A 25,627-nucleotide genomic window follows, 5' to 3' on the forward strand; every position below is an offset into this window, starting at 1 on the left:
CCCCAAGGGGTAGAACCCATGGGGTGGCTAATGCCTTGGCGAGAAGGGCCACACACCCCATCCCCTTTCTAAACACAGCCCTGGGGGTAGGCTCCCCGGGGCATAATATCATTAAATGCAGCCTTGCTGCCATTTTTTTCTTTTTTGATCCCACGAGAGTCTTGTGAGATTGTAGCCATTTTGCCATTTTCTTCTTCTTTTTTTGGCCCTGGGGGTCCCTCTGGGTCTCCTCCATTGGGCCTGGGTGGTCAGGGTATGTCTACCCTGCCACCTCATACTTTTTGATTTACAACTTCAGGACAGGGGACCAAGTCCCAGAGTCCTGTAATGGCTGCCAGCAACAATTTTCTCATGTTGCGGGCAGCCAATCAGAGTGCTCGCCTTTGCAAGCATCTGACTCCTGTAGGGGCAAGATGGCCCAGGAGAAATAACGCTCCCTGGGCCAATCAGATTGCTCTGTTTTTAAACTGGCGCACCTGTGAGAGTCTCGAAGACTCTCCCGAGCCCACCTGCCAAAATATACGTATATTTCTGACCTTTTATTTCTCAAAAACTGCTGAAGGGATTTACACCAAATCACACGAAGCACAATCTGCGGACCAAGATCTACCTTTCTGCTGAATTTGGTGTAATTCTGTTCAGAAGTTTTTGCTATCACCTCTGTTAAAAAAAGTCTGTGGAAAATGCATAGGGATTTTAAGTTTTGGGACCCCACTTTTTTCTTGGCCTCCTCTTGACGGATCACCCCAAAACTTTCCAGGATGGAGCTGAGATTGATGAACTGTTTTTTTGGGAAGGTTTGTGAATATTTTTCAAATGGGGCTAACATTTTTATTAAACCAAAAATTCTCTGTCTATGGAAAAGCAGATCGTACTATAACTGCCTAGCGGCAACCGCCACAAGGTAATTGAAAATGTAACCAATACAAATACCAGAAAAGTGCAATTCATTTAATTATTCATAATATGTTCAGGATTTGTTTTTTGTGTCTTACAACCCCCAGCTTATCACAGGTAACTGACTAAAGATTGATCTACGAACAGGTAGAGGTTTTAACAATTTCTTCTTTTGGAATGAATAGCTGTAGCACAAAATAGCAAATACAGTATTGCCTCTAAAGATGCCCATTGCAGGTACAGACTGCAATGTATAAATAACAACCGCGGGTACAGACTGCGATCTATAAAAGGAGACCACCATCATTTCACCAATTCTCACTTCACACATTAACCAGGACCTTTTATGTATAATATACTTATAGGGGCCTTCAGCCAGCCCTCTTTATCCATTGGTTTGTCATTGTGTAATTCATATTTTTCTTTCACCCACTATAGCATACAGAATGGGGCAATGGGCCAGCTCATTTCAGCTTGCTTAACTGTGAGTGGTGGCATTATGACCTTTCTCAACGAGCACATATACAACCAAAGTAATTCCCTTCTCCGCCTGGGACTACTATGGGAAATGTGTGGTTTTTAGATCAAAAACATGTTTTTGCTTTAAGACAATTTTGTTTTTAGATTGATGAGGGCCGCGATGCACCCTCAACAACAAAGTTTTGCGATAATGGTGACATAAGAAGCATTGACAAAGCCAAAAGAATGTCATCCAAAGCCAGTCTATTGCCTTCATTCTCAGATGGCACTCAACCAATAAGTGTACACTAAACTTACATGAGGTTTTGATCAAAGCATCACAGGGGTACTGCTTGTTTCCTTAAATGCAATGTAAACCAATTCCCTCAATCTTTCATTCTAAGTTGTCTTAAATAGAATTCTGGAGTTTGACACTTTCTGCAAAGATAGAAGCAGACACACACCTGCCAGCTATTCATAACACAACTGATCCCAGTTCTACCACACGGACTCTGAATATGACCTGTGTCAGTGCACACTTTTTCATCGTTTTTTTGGGGATGTTCACTTCTTTGGTATTTTTGTCTCATGACACAAAACAGGATCTAACCATGTTACCAGTCATTTTGGCCCCCACTAATTCTTCAATGTCAGGCTACATTAAGTTCCAGGACTGAGACTGAATGGCAATTACTGGGGATAGTATTAGAGCCTTTTTAAAAATATGAATAATAGCGATGAGATTGGCAATTTTCCATGTGGAAAGGCAGAGCCTCAAGCCCAGGATTACATTTTTGAGGTTCAATATGGATGGAGCAAAAATCTCTTCCTCTTATTTGTCAGTCAAATGGAATTCAACCAGGCATAGGAACTCAAACTGGTGTCTGTTTCATTTGTGCAATATTTTTCTCTTCTTAAGTGAAAAGATCAAATGACAAGCATGTATTAAAGAAGAGGGCTCCTGAAACATCTGTAAATCAGACTCCGAATTGTGCTAGCTGTATAAGTATTCTATATAAGTTACCAAAGTGATCCACCCCATCTCACAAGTAACCTTTGAAGTGAAATCTGTAATGCAGTTCTTAGTGTTCCTACAGGTTTACAGAAACACCAACATGGGGTCCTCGTGTACTAACCACACCTGCCCATGCATACCCTGTTTTTTTTTAACTGCTGGTTTCTTACATTCATCCTTCAAACAGGATAACTTGGATGATCAATTGGGAGCCCCTGGAACAAGGGGATGGTTTGTATTGGCGATAAGTCTCAGTTGGCTTTGCCGGAACTGTGTTAACAGCGATAATCTTCCCAGAGATTTTCTGATTTTTTCTTGTTTGTCTAACGTTGTTTCAAAACTAACAACTGAGTCTGCACTGCTGTGTCTACATAATAACATAACACACAAGAATGGCTTGAAAATATATCATAAATGTAAGTAAAAAAACCAAAACCGAGTGCTCAGCTCGATGGGCTCAGATTTCTGAACTTTGACTTTAGTTACATAAATATACATGTACAACTTGTTTACATTTTATGTCATTTAGAACATATTTACATCGCATCCACTTTGTAACAGTATGCATTGCAAATCTACTTTAGACTTTAACGTGCATTTTATATGCCTGCTTGTAAAAAAACAACTAAAAAGGAAATGATGCATAGTAACTGCATTTGTAGTTATTGTTTTCTAACTATTGACTGATAACCTTGTCCAATGTTTAAATATCACAATTCCAGCCAACTCAGTGTGCATTTGTTAAAATAGTTTGGTACCCTATACTTCTGCTCACTTGACATTGACTAAGACATTGTCAAGGATGATTACATCATTATACTATCCTTTTCAATTTATTCCTTAGAATGCTCCCTGAACTTGTTTTATTTGGTAGTCTACTTCGATTTTGATTTTCGACCACAGTGTTCTGAGAACTGGGAAAGGTCATAGTACTTTTTAACATTCTTTGCTTTTTGAACTACCTTTTTTGGAAAGGTATCTATAAAACTAAACCTTTTGTTTAAATGTTATCAATTAAGTCATATATAGCCAGCCAGAGACTGTTAAAGTATTTTATTAGCCATACACTTGTGCTTTCTTTGGTTTTTTTTAAGCTATTGTGTATTGGTCCCATATCTCTGTTTGTGATCTGTACTGCATAATAGACAGTTGTACAACTGACACTGGACTCAAGTTGATGATCGCCATTGATGAAGGTGTATTTAGAGTGTTGCTGATAAATCCAGTAGCAATGAGAGAGATGATCTTTTCTACTGTTCCCAGTTTTCCTTCTGCAAGGAGCAGGAGGTATATTCAAAGTTTTCTGGAATCCCTGTGTTTTGAGGGCAGTGCCACCTTAAATCACTCTTTCTAAAATGTGGTGCACGGTTTAAAGAATATCCCTGATTGGACCTTTAGCAACCTCATCTTGCCTGCAATAAACTACATATTTCCCTGCAAAAAGAGGTTTGGTTCTCTGAAGATTCCTGCTACTATCTTTAGAGGCTTTTGAACAGTGAAATGGTCTTCCGGAAGATCACGACTTTGGTCTTGTTGGTGTTCAGCTTTAGGCAGTTGGTCGATATCCAGTGGGTAATCACAGTCATGTATTGAACTTGATCTGGGTACTGAATGTCAATCATACCTGTGAGGGAGAGGATGAGTTGTGCTTCATCGGCGTAGTAGAGGACGGTAATGTCAGGAGAGCAGATAATGCTGGCTAGAGGTATCATGTATGCACTGAAGAGGGACGGCCACAGGGAAGATCCTTGCGGAACTCCGCAAATGAGGTCAAAGGACATCCAAGGTGTTTGGTGTCTGGATGACTGACTAGAAGAGGAGATCCATTGGATTGTGTGTCCTTGGATTCTTATGTATTGTAGGCATTGGATAAGGGTTGGAAGGGAGACCATGTTGAATACTGCTTAGAGGTCCAAGAGAACAGGCCTGCTCTGTCTCCTCTGTCCAGAGTCTTGCGCATGTCATTTGTGGCGGCGATGAGGGCAGTTTCCATGCTGTTGTTGGGTATGAAACCAGACTGAGTGGTGTTGAATAGTTGGTGGCTCTTGAGATAATCAGTAAGAGGTCTGCTGTTGATTTTCTCGAAGACCTTGACTGGTAATGGTAGCAAGGAGATTGATCTGTATTTGGCGAGTGTTGAAGTTTCCGCTGAGGGTATCCTCAGCAGTGTGAGGATATTTTCGTGTTTCCAGACATCTGAGAAGGTCGCTAAATACGTGATGGCATTCAGAATGTCTGTTAACACAGCACTGATGGGTGGCATACCTCTTTAGCATGTGTGGTGGGGCAGGGGTCCAAAGGGCCCCTGAATGGATGGACTTCATTGTTATGGTGGTTTCTTCTGGGGTGATGCTGGCCCATGTGCTGATCATTATTTCTTTGGATAACTTCAGAAGGTGTTTGGTGAGGTCTGTAAGGTTTGGTTACGTGTGATGTGGCTGAAAATGGAGGTAATGTTTATGCTGAGAGAGATTGTTGCAGAGGTCCTGTGAGGTGGTGATTGAGTTGGGGGCGGATGCAGGTGAGGTGAAATTGTTTACAATGGTAAAGATTTAATTGCTTCTGTTGGTGCTGGCATCAATGTGGTCCATCAAAGCGGTGCATTTGGTGGACCAGATCATTTGGTGGCAGCATCTCAGGGCAGATTTGAATGTGCTTCTCTGTGCATTGTCTTTGTTCATTTTCTGTTTGTGCTCCAGTTGTTTGCTGTGGCTTTTCATCATTCTGAGTTCCTCCATGTACCAACTGAACTGGGGTCTAGATCCTCTTGTATGTATGTGTATGAGGGGGTCAGGGAGTCAGCACAGGAGGTGATCCAATTGTTGAAATTTGTGATGGGTTTGGGGAACCTCTTGCTGTGTTCAGGTCTGAAGGTGATGAGAGCAATGTTCCAGTCCCTTTTCGTGATGCTGTTCTAGTTTCCACAGGCTGGTCTGTCAATGGTGCATGTACATTGAACTGAAATGGGGATATTGAACTTGATGAGGGTGTGGTATGTCCAGGAGACTGGTGTGGGCTCATCGACTATGATTTTGTCAAAGGTGGTGAAAATATGATCCAGAAGGTGTCTGATAGTGTGGGTAGGTCTCTTTGCTCATTGGGTAGGGGCCCGACATCCAAGGTCTTCTTCAATGAGTGCTTTTGAGTTAAAGTTGGCGTGAGCTTGCAGATGGATATTCAGGACTGTTTGACGAGAGAATGGGTGTTGAGGAGCATGCATGTGAGTGTGAAGAGTTGTGTTGATGGATAAGAACTGTGAGGGAGCAAGAGAGTAGGGTGGTGTGTGTTGTCAGTGCAGATGCTATGAATGTTTGGTGTGGGTAAGAGCATGAAAATTTGTATGAAGCACCGGAGAACAATCCCTTATTGTTGTGTGGTGCATCGAGGCAGCAGTTTGCAAAGTGGCAGCCAGGGTTGATTGAAAGGAAGTCAAAGCGTGTATTGGGGGATGGTGGAGGGCTCACGTTCCTCTACACTGCGCTGTCCTGGCGCAGATGGACGCAGACAAGCTTGCCTATGATGTGCCAGCAACGCACCATTGAGTGTCTCTGCTGCACGTCCATGCTGCAGCTACTATTAGGTAGGTCATGGGACAGATGAGGAGTGATGTTGCTTCCTGTGCAGATGGTTGATGAAAAATCCAATGTCACTTGCTTTGCAGATGAATGATTTGAAATCCAGTGATGTCACTTCCTCTGTAGATGTATGATGTGCAATCTAGTGATGTCACTACATGTGAAGATGGATGATGAAAATGAGTCCTCCTGCTTGATTTCTTCTTTTAAAGACACTTTTAGTGGGAAGCCAATAATGTTGCTATCTGTGCAGATGGCTAGTAGTAGTAAGAGTGACAATTGTGGTGCTATTGGTGGTAATAGAGTTAGTGGTACTTGTGGGGGTAGTGGTAAATCTGGTTGGTGGTAGTGGAAATGTTCAGTCTGTGTGTTGGAGTAGTAGTCCCTGTGTTAATGATGTGAAAATGGTAATAGTAGTGGGGTTGGCAATAGTAGTGCTTTTGGTATTATTGGGATGGTACTGGTAAACCCCTGGCCCATTATTATTGATTACCACACCGACCTCTTGATAATTGAATTGGTTCATGTTGTGATTCTCTTCTAAAAAGTGATGATTTCAAATTCTACAGTCATATGTTACTCTTCTGCTAATTAAGACTAGTTTTCATTTTCCTCATAGCCCACATATGCCAAACTACATGGACACCATTTTGAATGTCACATATTGCTTAGTGGTTACCTTTTTTTTTTCATGTTTGCATTGTGTGATAAATTTCCATGGTATTGTAGCACTTCTATGGCATAGTTTTGTAAATAATATGGACATTCAAGTATCCTCAAAAATATTGCCTTCCCATACATAAAACTCAAATGGCAACACTAAAAACATTGCAATCAAAACAATCTTGAGTACCTAAATAGAGAAAATAAAAATATAAATATTGAGATTACAATAAAACATAAGATACATAACCAAGACCATGAAAATAAAAAAATGTGATCAAAATAATTGTAAATGTATTTAAACACGCATGTAATGGTGTAGTGATCCGCCGCCTGAGCCCGGCTACAGCCCTGGTTGATGTTAGCAGGCGCGTGTAATGTCGTTGAATGAAAGAGTTCAGTAACAGCGCGCAGGAGAGGCTGCAGTAATGTTATTTACCAGGCCTCCAGCTGAACGCGTTTGTCATGACCCCAGCACACGGCCACAGCAGACGATCTTCTGATTAATGTACGACCCACATGGCATGTAGGGCGGAACGTAGCACACGCCCCCAGCGTGCCCCTTGATGCGGCTCAATTGCATTCACATGGCATGAAGGCCGGACACACGCCCCCAGCGTGTCATGCCCCCAGCGTGCCCCTTGATGCTGCACTTGCAAACACAACAATGATGGACAGAATGTGGATCAATGTCACACATTCAACCCAGTCCAAAGATCTGGGCCCAAATCTGCACAGCAACGTAGTTGGCGCCTGTATGTACGACTCACATGGCATGAAGGGCGGACACACGCCCCCAGCGTTAGTCACGCCCCCAGCCCACGCCCACAGCACAACGCAGACACGCCCACAAGGGACTACTTTGCTGGCACGGTTCTTTTACCTTTTAAATGTATATGGTGTCCTACAATACAATTGTATGTCTTGCACTGTATGATTGTGATGAACACCATTGTTTCTTGAAAAGTTAACAAAAACAATAAAAAAAATGTATGTGGTGGCCTTCTGCATAGCCTATGTCCTTCTGCTGCAACTGCCCTTTCCAACGCTGTATTGGGTGTTGTGATTGGTGCTGTGGTTACTGAGATTACCCGCCTCAAAGGTTTGGGCTCTCTCTTCATAATATTAGTATGGATATATATATATATATATATATATATATATATATATATATATATATATATATATATATATATATATATATATATATATATATAAATATATATATATATATATATATATATATATATATATTTGTACGTGACCAAGGCATAAAACCGAAACGCATCATTTTGAACTTGCCAATAAAAGATTTTGCAGCATGTTGAAGAGTCCAAGTGGTTCCTGTGATTTACAGAGACTTGCGAAGAGAATACTTGGGACTTCCGGCGTCCCACCTCAGACAGCCCGTGACAGCCTGTCACTTTCCGACCAGAATTCTTGTAATGAATATACAATATGATTTCTCCAACGCTGCACTTCGTGGTTCCCTGCCTTTGTCGGCGTCGGTGCCAGATAGCGGCAGCAGCAATCGCTTTACGATGCAAATGAGCTCCTGTAGATTTGACGCAATCAGCAAAAAACAAGAAACGGCACACCAGAGGACTGCACAATAACTTTATTGTGCACTAGTTACAAGACTACTTTTCCATCAATAACCAATATCTTGCCATAGGACAAAAGGCACTTTGCTTGCATATCCTCCTATACCATTTTTTCTAGGAGAGTAAAGAACTGGTTTGGGAAGAAAAGAGCAGAAATAACACATTTCAAGGCCTACAGAATGATAACAGATTTAGAAGAGCTAGAGATTAATGAAGTTGGTGTCTGACACATCCTTAGGCTATTCTGCCATGGTCCTTTGCAGGCGCAGATTCCAGAGCTGAAGCGTGGTGGAAGGAGTGAGCTACGCCTTATTCCTCACTGTTTTAATCAAATTATTGATCACCCTTTTCTCTTCATTCACTTGGACTCCAGCCTTATAGATTGGATTAAACAAATGACAAGCGAAGTTCTTGAATGGGGACAGCTGCACTTACCCTGTGCATATTTCTGTAATGTCTTGTGCAAGTCTAATTAAGCATGTACCTGCCTTCATAAAACTAAGGTTTCCCAGCACCAATAAGCCTCCTTAAAGGCACAGAGTGACACTGTCTCTCCCTACTTTTAACTCTGTAAAACCTAAAGTGTACACTGTGTTATTTCCTCTTTCTACCAACTGGGGTATCTTCAGGGATATGAAGATGGACTGGCCTATCCATTTCTCTCCCTTATCCAACTCACAAGAACATAGCTACTCTCAACTGCTCCTTAGGCAACAGCCAGCAGGAAGGGTTCTGGGATTCTGTAGTTCTATTTGTTTCCCAGCTGGGTGATGGCACCAGAAAGTAGGGGTGCTGACTGTCTGGGAGCCTAGTTGCCCTACCATACCTACTTGTTCAGCCTTGCCTTCCCACAATGGGATGGTAAACATTGTCACTTTAAGCCAGCCATCTGAAGTAAACTGTGATGAGTCAAGTGTAGCTAAGGCCATGTTATCAACAGTCACAATTGCGTGACCGCTGTGACATTGGATATTGCATCACTCCTCCCCAAACCTGTCCATATCAGTTTTGTGCTGATCCAAGTTGTCATGTGGTGTAGAGTCAACATACAGTTCAAGGCCGGTTTGATTTATTACTACCATTTTGAAATGCAGTGACTATGCTGTTTAAACTATACTGAATTTCAATGATATTGTGCGCCGTCTTCTGACCAACATTCAGTGTCAATTGCTGCTCCTGATTAGGGTGGGCGGAAAACACTGCTCAACCAGAGAAGTTTGCAGTGTTTTTCTACTTCGCGCTCCACTTGGAGCACAGAGTTTAGCAAATACTCTGCATTCCACTGCATAGTAACATTTGCCACCCACCTGGTGTGGCTACTGTTATTACGGACATGACCAGTACCAGCTCAGGATGGACAGGATGCTGCATTGAAACTAGGCCGGCTATGTATCTGGAAGGTGCTAGGTGTCGCTGTGAACTGGGTTGGTATTGGTAAACTTGTATGTTTTTTGGGTCGGGATGCTCCGGCCACTTGACCTCTCCCCAGTTCCACAGAGTGGCAGCAGTACCAACAGAGGCTGCACAGTAAGGCATGTGATGGCAGCCTGGAGGGCTCAGAGTGCCAAAAGAGACCCACACACAGGCAGCATGATGTAGGGATCCCTTTGCCCTTGTTTTGAGCACAGTTTCAGCAGCACACCTGTTCCTGGTGCTGAATGATCTGTTTGCTGGTTGCGGGCAGTGTGCACCGACATGGAAGGCGAGTCCAGTGGGAATGAGGACTGTGTTTATGACATGTGCTTAGGCATTTGTCCACCAGACTGTGTCCATCAGTGTGTCATGTGGATTTATAGATATTTTCCTGTGATGTAGTTATGCTGCTCTGCTTTCGCACTTGTACAGTTGATGACTTAGAGAAAGTGAAATCTGAAGGGGGCCTTCCGTTCATACTCTGGAAGTATTCCAGTGCTTGCAATTCGATTTAGCTACTCAACTGAAGTGAGCGATGGTGGTGCATACTTTGAAGGTTTATAAGGCACCACAAGTACATTGAATCTGAAAGAAGGCATGCTGTCATCTATTGTACATGTTGTTATATTCAGTGTATTCCAGGGGGAGTATTGCAGAACCCACAGACTCCTTTGAGTAGCCACACCCTGCCGGCTCTCTCAGCCTTCACTGAGTCTAATGAGGTAGTCTTTGACCTTCGATGACTTGTCTTGATGTGTGGGAGGGGTCTGTCATGGTGCGTGAGCACACACACTTGAATGGTCTTTACCAGGTCCGCTCCCTTGTCCTAACCCTTGGCAGACCAGGTGCTGCTACTGGCAGAGTATCTGTCTGCACGATGCCCTCTGAAAGCCACCAATAATTGGACTAATCCTGGTTAAATCCCAGAAATTCGCCATGAAATCACATCTTACTAGGTAGTGCCTGAATGCGAGGCACCTGCTGGAGTGTGTACTTAGTAACGAGCTCTGGTACTAACTGTGATGCAATGAAATAATAAAGGGACCTGCCTTATGATAAAAATGAAAGCAGCCAGGCAGGCGGAGCCCCAAACATGACAGAAATCGCAGTAGCCACTGACATATGCACCTTAAGGCAGAGTGAGGACACTGCAGAGGGTAAATCACAGCGCATACCTGGCAGACGTTGCTTGTGCTACTGTGCACATGGCTTGGTTCCAGCTCCCCACACCCCCATTCTTGATGTTGCTGTTTGACAGCTCATTCTTAAGCCCAGTTGTGTTAAACATTTCTACGTAGGGGGTGGCTGTCAGTCTTGCACCAGCTTGACTGCACCATACAAGCAGTGGTTGCAGCAATCTCCTGGCTGAGAAAGGCCAATGAGATGCAATGGCAGGATGAATACAAGCTGCAGCCATGGAGGCGAAGCTCTGTAAAAGGAACTAAACAAACAAAGTTAACTAAATGAACCTGCAAATGACAGCTGATTGCAGGCATTACAGGGTGTACTTTTTTTATGAGGGCATTGGAATGGCTTGAGGGGTTAGCGGAACTCTGCCTAATCTCATGGAGTTTTTTTGCAATTCTGCGGAATTCCGAGGAATGAAACTCTGCGAGTGGCACCCGGCCCTACTGCTGATTCAATTGCTAATTACAATTACAAACATTTTCTAGTTTGGAACAAATTATGGAGAATATGATCTACCTAATCTCCAACTGATTGGTGGACTGAACCTGATTTTACCTCTCTGGATCTAAATAGTAGGTAAGTGGATTATTAGTAGGTGGGGGTATTCACCTTGAGCTAAAAATAATACCACAATCACTAATGGGTCCAGTCAAGTCTCAGTAAATAAATCCTTTGTCAACCCTTGGTAGATTAAGAAATGAACAGTCAGGCTTAACTTAGTAGAAAGGTATGTGTAAAGCATTTAATATTACCAAAACAATAAATAAGTAAAAGACACAACACAATAAAAATCTAACACCAATTTATACAAATAGAGAATCTTTTTATCTTTAAAATGACACAGAACAACAAAACTCCAAACTAGGGAACTGGCTATATACATTTTTAAAGATTAGATCAAAAATTGTGCATTCTAGGGTTAAAAAGCTTAAAGTTCCACTTGCTGTTATCTGGTTGCCCTGGACTGTGACAAAGTCAAATTTTTAGGCCAACCACAAAGGAACACGTGCCGGTTAGATTGAGGGCTAGGTCCTGGTCAAAAGTTTACCTTCAGGCATAATATTTTTCTTGGATATTTTATTTGTCAATAAGCTCACCAGCAGGTCCTCAGGTAGGCTTGGATCTGACATTCCGGTCGATGATGGCAGTCTGCTGAAGCTTGGTAACTCAGTGAAAAGACAGGCATCACATCCTTGGCATCTAATGTGAGGAGCATCTGGAAGCAGTTGTTGACAGCTTCCCTCTTGACGTGGAGTTGTGATCTGCCTGGAGCTTTTCAGCGGGATGACCAGCAAGGTCAAGCCGATCGGCGAGTCGCTGTCGACAGGTAGACTCTTTACGTCGAATGGGTTTCCTCCTTGATCTGTTCTGTAAAAATTTGCAGAAAGTTTTCAAACTTTTAAATCTTGTAGTTTCTTGGTTCCTTTGGGGAAAACAAGGATCCAGTAGCTTCAGCCAAGGTTTCAGAGACTCTGGATTGCCTGTTGGTGGCTAGGAATCAATTTCCCACAATGCACCTGCACAGTTGATTAAAAAACAGGTTTCGCTGGGTTGATGCTCTCTTTGGCTTGGCAGGTGTCTTCTTCCAGCTCTGTTGTACCAGTTGCTGAACAAGAAGTCCACTCCTTTTCCTTTAAGTCAGGCACATTCCTTTCTTTGGGGAGCCTTGTGAGTGCTGAAGGTGCAGACCCTCTGAGTGCAAGCCTTCTATGGTGCAGTCCAAGGGTCCAGCAAGGCAGTCCTTCTTCTTTGGATGTGCCAGGCAGTGATCTGAGAAACTTCTGCAATTATCCCCTATGTGTGCTTCATTCTTGATAGGAGAGGGGACAACTTAACCAATATGGTTAAGGCTGCCACTGCGAGGACCACTTTCTGCGAAGTGTGCCATATTTTTGACCCAGTATGCACTGTTCTCTCAAAAATAAAATTGGAGAAATTGTATTCTAGATGTGTGTGTCTATTAAGCATGGGCGGATTTTGCGAATTGGCAATCCGCGAACTTGCGTATTTACGGATTCGCAATCTGCAAAATCCGCGAACTCTCCCGAATTTGCGGATTTCTTTTTTTTGTGTTCGCAAGGGTTTCTGCCAGTTCGCGAGGGTTGTGTACCAGTTCGCAATTGCGAACGTACTTGTCGGCTCGCAACGGCCGCGACTATGTTGTTTCTACGTCTGGTTCATCATCACAGGTTCACAGCACCCTCTGTTTCACCACTGCCACCCTCTGGTACACCCATGCCACCCTCTGGTACATCACTGCCACCCTCTGGTTGGTTTATCACTGTAGATTATGGGGGTGAAAAAAAGCAAGCACACATGCCCTGCTTCAACTGACATGAATTAATTTGGGGTTGATTAATGTGTCACTGAATTTAAACTTCCAGTCTGGCTGGCACCTGCTTCCTTATCTGTAATTTGCTTTCTGTTGCAGTGCAATTTTTTTTCGCAGGACCTTTGTGGCCTACTTGTAGCTATTCTCTGAGCCTGCTGTGAGGGTCAGAGCAGGGTCATAGAATAGTTGCAAGTAGGCAACTGAACTCTGAAGGGGCCCCTCAGGAAGCACTACAGGGAATGGTTACTAATGATAAGATTGAACGTTTGCACCTGCTGAGTGCTTTCAGTTTTGTCTGTAATTGCTTTCTGTTGCAGTGTAATTTTTTTAACAGGACCTTTGTTGTATACTTGTAGCTATTCTCTGAGCCTGCTGTGAGGGTCAGAGCAGGGTCATAGAATAGTTGCAAGTAGGCAAATGAACTCTGAAGGGGCCCCTCAGGAAGCACTACAGGGAATGGTTACTAATGAGTAGATTGAACTTTTGCACCTGCCGAGTGCTTTCAGTTTTGCAAAAATCCAAATATCCAGCAGCATCCACAAAAAGTAATCCTTCCAGGTCAAGATCCAAATCAAAGTGACCAGCACATGAAGAAAGCACTGGGAGGAGCCTGCTGGACAGGAACAGGAAGTTGGAGACTGTGGGGTACTTCCTTCCTCCCACCCCTCCCCCCCCCCAAAATGGACTCCTTGCAAAGAAAAAGTGCAGGCAAATGTCAACCTGAGGAGTTATTCTGATAAAAATCATAATTTTCAAGCTTTATGCTGCCTGCTGGTGGATTTCTTGTGCGAAATTGCAAATTTTGCAATCTCGCAATTGCGAGATTGTCGCTGCCCGCCGCATCTACGTGTTCGCAAGTGTTTACTCCCGCAAAATTGTATAGTATTCTAGTTGGCAAGTGCGACCAAGCAAAAAATCCGCTTCGCTCGGATTTTACGAATTTTCGGCAAGTTCGCGAGAGTTCGCGGATTGCGAATTTGCCGAAAATCCGCAAAATCCGCGAGCGGAACGGATTTTACGCTCATGCTTAGTGTCTATGTAATGCAACCCAGAGGTATGGCTAACATCTGACTACACTCCCCTTCCAGTTCCTCTTCTAATCTAATTAGGAGGCACTCATCTGGCTGGGGATAAAGGAAGTGGGGGCTGGCCTGGGTCCTATGACATCTATTCTCCTTCCTCTGAAGTCCAGCTTATCTCCCCAGCCCCCTTCCTTTCCCCAGCATCTCCAGGGAGCAAACATCCTCCTACCAAATGGCTGTATTGTTGCAGACCCAGGCCTCTTCACACCTACTCATGCAGCCGCTTTGCTCAGGCTGTGTAAGACAGACCAATCAGAAGAGGCAGCTTCAGGGCTGCTTTAGGTAACTTCAGGATAATATGTTCTAAAACGATTTTCCTGTAACGTTTTAGGGCTAAACCAGCCTAGAAAAAAAAATGCATCAATCAAACGTATCAGGTTATGGTTGAGTGAGAGAGACATAGGCACAATTTCATGCTCACCCTACGTTTTTACGAGGTAACTTAATCTAATTTTTAGAGTTCAAATTCTTTCAAGAGGGCAAGGGTTAAGGATGTTGCTGACAAAGGTCCATTGAAGCCAGATACATCATTACAGTAGTGTCATTCTGAAATCTTTGTTTTCAACACCTCAAAGGATCAGTGAGACAAAGCTGAATTTTGTAGCTGCTAAGATTGCTTCGCTGTTGCAATAGATTTGCCACCTGGGTCTGTTCCAAGGCTTTACCTTTTTTACATTTACCTTTACCTCTTGGTTCTCAAAATGCACCAGCAGAACAAGGTTAAAACATGTAGTTGTTCAGGGTCCATGAGGCCAGATAATCTTACCACAAGGTCTACCTGAACTAATTTTATTTGCCGGCAAAAGCTCCCAGCTGAACAAATCTGGTTTTCTTTCCCACTGATGGTGCACCGTCTCTAGGAATGCCTCAGCGCCTTGTCCCAATCCCCCAGCAGTGAAAATAAAGTGGCTAAGTCCCACTTTTATCCAGCTGCTGGGAAAGTTCCTCCTGGTGCTTCCGCCATCCCTCTGGACTTTGGGCAGGCTTTGTTGTATTGCGTTACAGATTCCAAATGGATTTTCCCTATTCATGCCCTTATATAGGTACAATTCACGTTGCCCTTATATAGGCATAGAAATCAAGCCCTTATTTAGGCATAGCCCATGCTACACAAATACAGGCATGGCTACTTCCATCCGTTCACCAAACGTCACAACGATTTCTTGGAAAACCAGCTTAAGCCGTTAGGGACTTCCCCTTGCTTGAATATTTATTTCTCCAAGAACTCAGTTACTTTACAATGAACAACTATTCCCCAGAGGTTCATTCATGACGTTCATATGCCCGACTTTGCGTCAAACATAGCATTCTTAAACACCTTCAAGGTATAAATATACCTTCACTTGCTATAGCAAAGCACGGTGGTTCGGAGCAGTTCGACGGCCTACTTGCCCGACGCAGCTCACTACAGCAAGTGCCGAAGGAAGCCGACTCTCCAGTTGACGCACTGATCAGGAAGCTGCCCTTCTCTGCCGAGAATCCAGCTCCAGTGTTTCTGACTCCCCTTGCGGGGTGTTGGGAAATCGAGTCTCAGACAGAGATACCAGACCTCCTTCATTCTAACAAGGTATGGAGTTGATTAGAACCTAGAGAAACCTTTTGCTAGATTCTTGGCAAAACTAAACCTATGCAAGAGACCATACTTACTTCCTCCCTCGTAGTAGACTTAGGTTAGGTACATTGGGGTAGGCGTATTTTAAAAGCACCATTTGAGTATTTTAGTCTATGTTATTTATGTATGTATTTTTATATGGCTTAGAAACCATACAATGCTCTTACAGTATTATTTCATAATACTATTCTTGTGGTACGCATTATACTTTGCATTCTGTCTAACGATTGTAGCAGTTCACCTCTCTTGCATGAGAAAGAAGACTATTCAATAAACCTTTTATTGAAAAACTCCTGTCTCACTATCTCTCTGCAACTCTGTAGAAATGAAGCATGCACGATTGACTGGATGAACTAGTTATCTATTGTTTCCACAACTCTGAGAGATATATTCTTATTCTTGGGAAACAAAGTTGTCATGTTTATGCGGTTGCCAGAAACTAATCTCTTCTTGTGAATTCGAGAAAGTTTCTAGTAACCTCTGAGCTAGCTGGCACTCACTATTAAGTATAGTATATTCGATAGAGACCTATTGACCTAAGTCCTGCGTCGAATCTATAGGATATATTATTCCAATGCGCAGAGCCTATTGGGAATATAGGAACTACACTACAGCTTCTAGGCACCATGCCTCTCTTTAGCCATAGCTCCTGCAGGGTCCAGTCAAAAGTGGTCAACATGATCTTATTGGAGGCAGGACTCATGTTTATTGTATGCCTGGAGCAGACAACCAGGAGGCCATCTGATTGAGACTTGGAGAGAAGTTCTACTTACTGTGACAGCAGAAGTCAGGAGTCCTTGAGTCATTTTTGACAGCAAAGTGTTCTTTCTTCAAATGTTGTCTTCCTAGGTTCAGGAATGTTCTGAAGTGGTGGTAGTGAAATACTAGTCTTTTGCTGTGACATGCCAGTCAGTGAAGAATTTTCTACACCAAATTCTGTCTTCTTTTTTTGCCATCTCCACCTCCTTTTTCCACACTTCCTCTTTGGTTTACTGTAAACATGTACAGAAGCCTTAAATCCAAAATTATGCACCCCTCCTTCCTTCTTCATGACACTGGATATCCTCTATCTACTCTGCTATTTAGACTGGGTGCCCTCCCCTATTTCATGATAAGAAAACAAGTTTCCTCATGCTGTGATTGGAGCCAAATGTCTAGGTTGGCCCTGGGAATTAATGGAAGCAGATCCTCCCAGCTCTATTTAGCACCACCAGGTCAAAAGAAGAAGTGCGAAGTTGTCCTTTGTCCTGCCAACAGTTCCTACCCCCTCTTTCTAGATGGCTAAGTGGCTAGTTGTCCCTTCCTGGGCCCAAGGGCAAAGAAGCTGTCCCCTGGGACCAAGGTCTTTAACTCTCTGTCAGGAATGCATCTTAGGCTTTTGGAATGGGGCTGAGTGAGAAATTGGTTCTGAAGCAGTTTTCTCTTTCAAGTAAACAACAATTGATGGACTGTATGCTAGAATTAATCTCAGCCACTGTTAACTACCCAGGCCACATCCCAGCCCATCACTATTTCGCACACTATGCCACCTTAATTTGGACACATTCTTGTTAAGGCTTGTCATTCAGGTGCAGCTTGGTTCCAGTGGCACAGTGAGCACAGGACCCACAACTGAGTAAAACCATCACACATAGGGTGTCTCACTGAAGTAAAACAAAGGTGATGAATGGAATGGTTGAATTAAGATCATCCACTGTTAATTACTCAGGCCGCATCACAGCCATAATTATTTTGTACTCCATGTCACCTCAGTTTGGACCCATCTATATGCAAATCAGTCTTGTCCCAGCTCCAATGGGAACAGGCTAGCCCGAACTACCAGGCTAGTTCCTCCCTGAACTGGAATGCCAGCAACCCAAGACCAGTTTTACCAACTAGCGCAAACCTTTTCTGCTGTTTCTTGTGGTCTGTTCCGGAGGGGGACTTGCCTGGCAGTTTGGGAAGGACAGATCCCAGGAGGAGCATGGTTGGCACTGATTTGGTTAAGGTGGGGTTTTCTGTAGAGCGGAATAGTGGGTGAAAAACTATGAACTGGAATATGGCACGAGCGATTGCCAATGGCTGAGATTAATTAAAATATTTAATCGATCCCCTTGTTGTTGCAATTGACACCCTAAGTACAACAGGTATGCCCAGACATAGGTCCAGTACTCACAGGCCAAAGGACTCAAGTTTAACCCTATGGATGAGTCCCAATTTGGGCGAAACTGGTCTGAGTTTGCTAGTAGTCCCTTTGGGAGGAGGCCTCACTTGAAATTGTGTAACTGACTCTTCTCATGAGGAGCAGTGTTGGTACTGATTTGCTTAGAGCAGGCCTGTGTCTAGGGTGGGTGAAAAATGATGGACTGGAATGTGGCTTTGAGTTCAGGATGGACTACTCCTAAGAGGAGCAGGACGGTACTGATTTGCATAAGATGGGCCATTGTTTATAGTACTAAGGTGGTAAAAAATAATGGACTAGAAAGTGGCCCCAGTAATTCCCAGTGGTTAAGATTTCTCAAGCATTCCGTCCATCACCTTGTTATTCCAGTTTTCTCTCAGGCAAAAGAATATATACGTTTTGAAATCTAGTTTTTCTGCTGAAGTTACCGAAAATGTACTTTCACCATTGAATATTTTTATTTTACCTAAGCTGAAAATAACTCTGAATTAGTTTGCAAGCATTTCCCATGTTTAGATTTAAAATAGGGATTTTATTCACACACGTTCCAAATACAGCCTTACTTCCACAGTGAAAAGGGTGTTGGAGTATTTGTTCATTGGGGGGTTAGTCCCAATATGTGGCATGCCAATATTTATATGTTAAGCACCTAGCCTTTGGTGCTTAAAAGGCACACCATTGGGATGACGTATTTAATATATATAAAAAAATCCTAAATGGCAAGGGCACTTATCCCTGATATGTTTCTCCACAGTGCCTTTAAAATGGAGCCTGGCTAGAGGTCTAGCTGTCATATTTATTGTCATGTGTGTGGGTGATGCAAATACATACTGCAACCTGAATATGGCAAATAACTATCATGCCATTGGTGCATTTCTTTCACCATTTACTGTGGCCTTACAGGAAAATTACAAAGGCCAAATTGGTAAATGCAATGCCCAGTACATGATTTAGAGAAAATGCACATGTGCTTTACCACTGTTAAGCAGTAGAATAGTGCATAGAGTTCTAAAGTCACAAGAACCAGACAGGTAAAAAAACATAGTGGTCCAGAAGCAAATCTCCAACCATTCCCAGGTTTGGAGAGAGTTGGAGAGTAGTTTACGACTGTTTACAAATTCATGAGTTTGTGGGAATTCACGAACTTGTGGGTCCAGTCCCCATCCCTTGCGTGGGTTTTACTCCTTCATGATCTATATGCAGTCAGGGTGTACAGTTACATAGAACAAATTAATTTACGCCCACTAAGTATCCTCCTGTGAATACATGACAAGTGTAATTCCAGTTATTACAGCTGTAAACACGTCTGCAGTCAGAGATGCCTTTGTGAATCAGGCCTACTGTGTTCGCATATCTTTAGATGCGCAGACGATGATGAGTTGTATAAATTGCCAGATTTTACACGTCACAAGAATAGATGTGAAAGACATGTAATCACATATGTTTCTGACCAAATCTGTTTAAGGGAGATGTAATTATCAGGATGCCTAAGGATTGCCTTTGCTGTTTATTGGCTAGCTCAGTGTACTTCTTTTGTGTCGAGACTAGGAACTGGCAGCTCTGTTTTCCAATAAGAAATAATTGAGAAAGGTTGGTGTCCAATACATTTCGAGTCCTTTGATGACTCCTGATCAATTTGGGGGCTACAATGACCTCAGTGGAGGGCCTTCTTGCCCTCAGATATCGTTTTCATGCCATTAATAGCATAGTTTCAAGGAACCTATAAAGACAGTTAGTAAAAAGGACCTCAATTGCATCGGCACCAATAATTTGCTGCCAAAGCACAAATAGTTCTAGCACAAATTTTCTTTGTTAACTTTTATGGCAGACTTTTTATCTTAGACTGTCCATAGATAAATAGAGGCTGAGTGCGACTGACACAATTGTAAAATCGCGGTTACAACAATTATTTCTCTACGTTTTTCTCAAATAGGTATTATTTTATTAAAGCTAGTAAAATCTGAGAATCCTTTGCTAAATAACTTACTATGACGAGTAAAATCCTTCTCTGCGCAGTCGATAAAATATGGGGCATGAACCAATAGAAGAGCGCGATTGTGAGTATTTGAAAAGTGCCCAGCGCACCTAGTTGACATTTCAAATAATAAAGTCGCAAATCTTGAGATTTAAAAAGATTTTATGTAGCAACCTTTTTTCATAGAACAGCGGGGCAATCTTACCCTAGAGCGGTGACTTCATACGACGTCCCACTTCGCTGTATTTTGGAAAAGATTACACGTTATAAAAAAATATATTTGAGCGAAATGTGCACATTGTTTGTCGTCTGTGACATTTATTACTGGAACATAGTAATCCAACGCGTGCAATATTAGAAGGTGCTGTGCATGTGGTATAAAGACTAGAAATATGACCCCTGCACAAATTATACAACCCATTCTTACACTCTGCTACATTGGATTTTTACGTGCCTGTCCTGCAGTATCTGGTTTACCTATGGATCATGTCGTTTTACTATTCCCGGTCCACAAAATCTTTTATAATAATAAACCCGGTATTTGTTAAGCCCGAACTAATCGCCTCTCAGGGGGTTGCTGGGGCTGTCGGGGAGATAAGGGGGCAGATGTATCATCCGTTTTTTTTGTCGCAAAAGCTGCGATTCGCAAAATAGCAGCGTTTGCGACAAAAAAAATGGGTTTTAGAATGTATCATGCAAAAAGCATCGCAATATTAAGGAATCGCAAATTTTGCGATTCCTTAATATTGCGAGGCTTTTAAGAAATGGCAAATTGCGATTTCTTATTTGAAATGTATTAAGCATTTCAGTGTTGCGATTTTTGACTGAATGCGCAAATTACCACCAAATAGTAGTTGGTGGTAATTGGCGAATTCTTTTCAATATGCACTTTTTTAAAATTCTAAAGGTGCCATATGACGCTCATACATGCCCTTAGGGCATGTATGTGCGCCATATGCGCACACGTGTCAAATTCAGGGGTGCAGCAGGGTGTCGTTAAGACACCCTTGCACCCTTGAAATGATTCTCAAATTGCGATTAGCAAATTGCTAATCGCAAATTGAGAATAATTTCACAATCATTCCTATGGGCCTCCAGGCCCATAGAAATGAATGGGAAATTATTCCTTAATTGCGATTAGCAATTTGCTAATCGCAATTAAGGAATGTTAAGAAATCGCTAAAAAATAGCGAATTTCTACATACATACCATTTTGCACTTCTCAAATAGCGATTCCTTATGAATCGCTATTTGAGAATCGCAAAATGGTATCTTGATACATCTGCCCTTAGTGACCTATCGTCCAGAGTCAGTTGGGGCCTTATTTATGAGGCCTTGCGACAGTTTTGCGCTTCCGTTGGGTCACTTTTTGTGACGCATCGGTGGTGTAAAACATGCCTCCTGTTACGCCCTATTTACAAAGGGATGCATCTAAGCAGATGCGTCACTTTGCGCTACATTATACCTGCGTTGGGTATAATGTATGCAGGGTGGCCGTTCCCACGTAAGTAAGCCTCGTAGAAGTGACGCAGTGAAATCTACCAGATTTCACTGCGCCACTCCTAGGGTACAAATACGTCAATATCTTACGCCTGCCTCACAGCAGGCGTAAGACTGACACAGGCCCTTTCACATGGGGCTTGCCCCATGTGAAAGGACACATTGCTGGAGTTGCGTCACTTTTGTGACACACTTCAGCAATGCGTCACTTTTGCGCCTACAAATATGTCAGAAATACTGACGTATCTGTAACTCCTTGCGACATGATGCGTCATACAATAAATATGACGCATCCATCATGTCGCAAGGAGTGCACACTGAGAAGTGACACATCGCTGCTTTCACGCAGCGATGCGTCACTTTTCATAAATGAGGCCCTTGGTGTTGTGCCATCGGCACAAGGGATCGAACCATGCTCCGGAGACCGACTCTCTGGCCACTGCGCTACACCTCTCTCTTTATTAGTTTTCAGGGGCCTCATTTATGAAAAGTGACGCATCGCTGCGAGAAAACAGCGATGCGTCACTTTTCATTGCGCCCTCCTTGCGACCCCAATGATGCGTCATATTTACAATATGACGCATCATTGCGCAAGGAGTTACAGATACGTCAGTATTTCTGACGTATCTGTAAGTGCAAAAGTGACGCATTGCTGGAGTGTGTCACAAAAGTAACGCAACTCCAGCAATGCATCCTTTCACATGGGGAAAGCCCCATGTGAAAGGGCTTGCGTCAGTCTTACGCCTGCTGTGAGGCAGGCACAAGATTTTAACGCAACAGCGTCCTAAAAGTGATGCAGTGTAATCTCATAGATTTCACTGCGTCACTATTACGAGGCTTTTTGCAGGGGAACGCACCCTCTGCATACATTATACCTGACGCAGGTATAATGTAGCGCAGGGGTTTACAAAGTGACGCATCTGCTTAGATGCGTCACTTTGTAAATAGTGCGCAACAGGACGCATGTTTTACGCCGCCGATGCATCACAAAAAGTGACGCATCGGAAGCGCAAAACTGATGCAAGGGCTCATAAATGAGGCTCCAGTTTTTATTCTATACTTTTTTTTGCCTACATTAGTGGTCATATTAACAGTTAATTAGTCAGTCCTGCACGCACAAGAAGCCCAGATTGAATGACAGATTAAACATGCACGGAGTATACTCTATATAACTGACAGTGAGCATTTTAGGAATGTACACGCTTCAAATATCAAAATATTTGCCTTATTGATTTATTATCTTTTTTTTAGTTTGTCAGCAGCATCACAATTATCTGATGTTTTGCGTCTTTTCGTTCTTACAGCTGGCTGATTTCCGGGAGGTGGTCTCTAGGTTGCTGGGCCTTAACGTCAGCACTCTGGCTCTGCCGGACTATGAAATCATCAAGCGCCTCGAAAGAATGGTCTACAGTCATCCGCACCATGTTGTCTCGTGCGCGTGAATTTCTGCTCCAACACGTTAGACAACGACAACGACAAAGTCATGCACAGCTATTGCACCGAATAGGCTCACTGGGGCCCATGCTTCTGTTCTGGTTACTAGTACTGTGTTCACTTTATGAGCCAAAATCTTGAAACTTTACCAAAGTGCCTGATAACACCATGCAAAACAATTCTTCATGCTTCGTCACCGATGAAGTATTAACTGAATATGCCATATGGCATGAATATTCATGATACTAGATAATGGTTTTGATGCATTTAAATCATTGAAAAATCAATAGATTATTTAAATGTGAAAGCAGCTAGATGTTGACATCCACTCAAGTAAATACACACATTTTCTACGTGCAAGAGCTGTTTTAAAGTAAGGACCACTAGGGTGGGAAATCCTTGGGTATTGATAATCATAACATATAAATCTTAGAATTGCACTTCTAGATTATTTTACATTATAGTAACAGGGAGATAAATTAATTTGTCCAAATTCACACAATTTTTAGTCAAGTGCCAACACTGGGATTCAAACCTGTGCCTCCATGGCAGCACAGCTATTTTACGAATTTAAGTTTTAAACAGTAGCGGCTGGCATCAGGGAAAAGTGGTAAGGCAGCGCGGAGAGACAAGAACAAGCAAAAAATAATGAAATGGAATGCAGGCCAGTTGGTGTAATATCTCGTGCTTCAGACTCTTTCAAGCATTTCTATCAGTAACTTTTGTGTTGTTTATCAAACACACAAGTATAGACTGTATCTGCTCAAACTAACAAAGTCTTATGGAAAGTTATAATATATACTACACCATGCAACAAAAGCGGACAAAGATACGCACACACAAGGACCAACGAGATTGAATTAGATGCCTTCTCCTACATTACGACACATTTGCAGACGTAGCTGGACAGTACATACATACACTTTTTCAGACAGCTGCCGCAGATACAGACACACAGGTTTATATATATATATGGGAAACATCCTTTACAACGCAACTTTTACCACGCAGTGCCTTTACGACGCAACTTTTACAACGCAAACCATTACAACGCATTGCGCTGGGGGGCGCTCTAGGATAGGGAATGTGTTTAATGTACTATCCAACACCTTCCCTACTATCCACGGGGACTGGAGTTGGAATAGTAAATTAAACAATTCACTATCCAGCGCCTAAAAGCACTATGCGTTGTAATGGTATGCGTTGTAAAAACAGCGTTGTAAAAGCATGCGATGTAAAAGCATGCGTTGTAATGTCATACATCCTATATATATATATATATATATTTATTTTTTTTAAGTTTAAGTTTATTGAAGAAAAAAATGGAATAGACAAAAGAAAATGTCATACATATATAAGGAAATATAAACTAATAAGATATACAATTTTCATCAATAACAAACAGGTTTATATGTTTAATAATTTAGATTGTGTGGATTTCATCCAGTAGGGTTTGAGAGTGCTGTGCACGGGCGAGTGTGAAAACATCAGCCACTTAAGTATTTAATTATAGATTAATAATAGTCTCATAAGGAAAGTATCCACAAAACCACAGATAAGACTACCCATACGCTTGCATTTACTGTGTCAGTCACAAGTACACACACATATTGAGGCGACATGTACGAATCTGTGATGTATTCCTATAGGTACTGTATCGATTCCCCTATTCCTGACCCTGGTTTGGTTAATAATTAACTAGCAGCCATCCAACGGTGCAAAAACCGTTATCTGATTAAGCCACACCACGGCACAGAAGCGCGTTATCTGATTAGGTCATAACGCATGCCATCTAATTAAACAAGCGATATTCCTCCAGCCCCTGATAAGGCATACGGAGTTCTCAAAACAAATCAAACCTACAGCGACCTGGGAAATTCCCATAGCCATTGTTTTGATTTCACCGAGAACTTCAGCAAAAGAATGTGCGAACGAGCCCGTTCATATGACATCCTTATTGACGTATATATGTCCATCCTAACGTCAATCTCGGCACCTTTCAGGTATAAATATTACCGACATTGCCTTAAGCAAACACATGCGGTGGTGACGTGATCGGAGCAGCGAGACGTGCTGAGGAGCCCAGCAGAGAGCGAAGCCCACAGACGCTGCCCCGCCTTCCTGACGCGCTGAGAACGAGACGCTGCCTTTCTCCTGCCGAGAAATCCAGCTCCGGCGCTTCCAAGCAGCCCTCGCAGGCAGCTGGAATATCAAGACCTGGGATAAGAGATACCAGCCCTCCATCATTCTAGATCTCAGGTACAGAACTGAATAACCCCTTGCAGAGAATTCTCGAATCAGTCCCTTGGCAAAACAAACTTAACTTAAACTGCTACTTATCTACTCCCGCCCACGTATTAGGCTTAGGTCAGGTACATTGGGGTAGGCGTGGTTAGAAGCACCAGTTGAGTACGATTAGTCAAATGTATAAATTTATGTATCTATTTTATCCATTTTAAAGTATCATATGGCTCAGAAACCATATCAATGCTTTTACAGTATTATTTTATAATTCTGTCTCTACTGTATGCACTTTACTTAACTACAAGTATTGCAATAATAGCGATTCATTTCTCTTGTATGAGAAAAGAGACTGATCAATAAATAACATCTTTTATTGAACCACGCCCATCTCTTATTTCTCTACAAACTGGTGAAACTAAGAATGCACGTACTGACTGAGTAAAATAAGTTGTCTTTTGTTTTCACACGACTCT

The 25,627-nt window shown here is 42.6% G+C and overlaps 1 protein-coding gene across 1 annotated transcript in view; it reads left to right on the forward strand.

Moving 5' to 3' along the window:
• CCDC170 (coiled-coil domain containing 170) overlaps positions 1-23,909 on the forward strand; it is a 244,498-nt gene extending 220,589 nt beyond the window's left edge. Inside the window, exon 13 of the mRNA XM_078646946.1 lies at positions 22,781-23,909. Within this exon, the coding sequence (XP_078503072.1) occupies positions 22,781-22,918 (138 nt within the window). The 3' untranslated portion in view covers positions 22,919-23,909. The remainder of the gene's footprint in view (positions 1-22,780) is intronic.
• The last annotated feature ends 1,718 nt before the right edge of the window (positions 23,910-25,627 follow it).

This window comes from Lissotriton helveticus, chromosome 6 (assembly GCF_964261635.1).
Source record: "Lissotriton helveticus chromosome 6, aLisHel1.1, whole genome shotgun sequence".
NCBI lineage: Eukaryota > Metazoa > Chordata > Amphibia > Caudata > Salamandridae > Lissotriton > Lissotriton helveticus.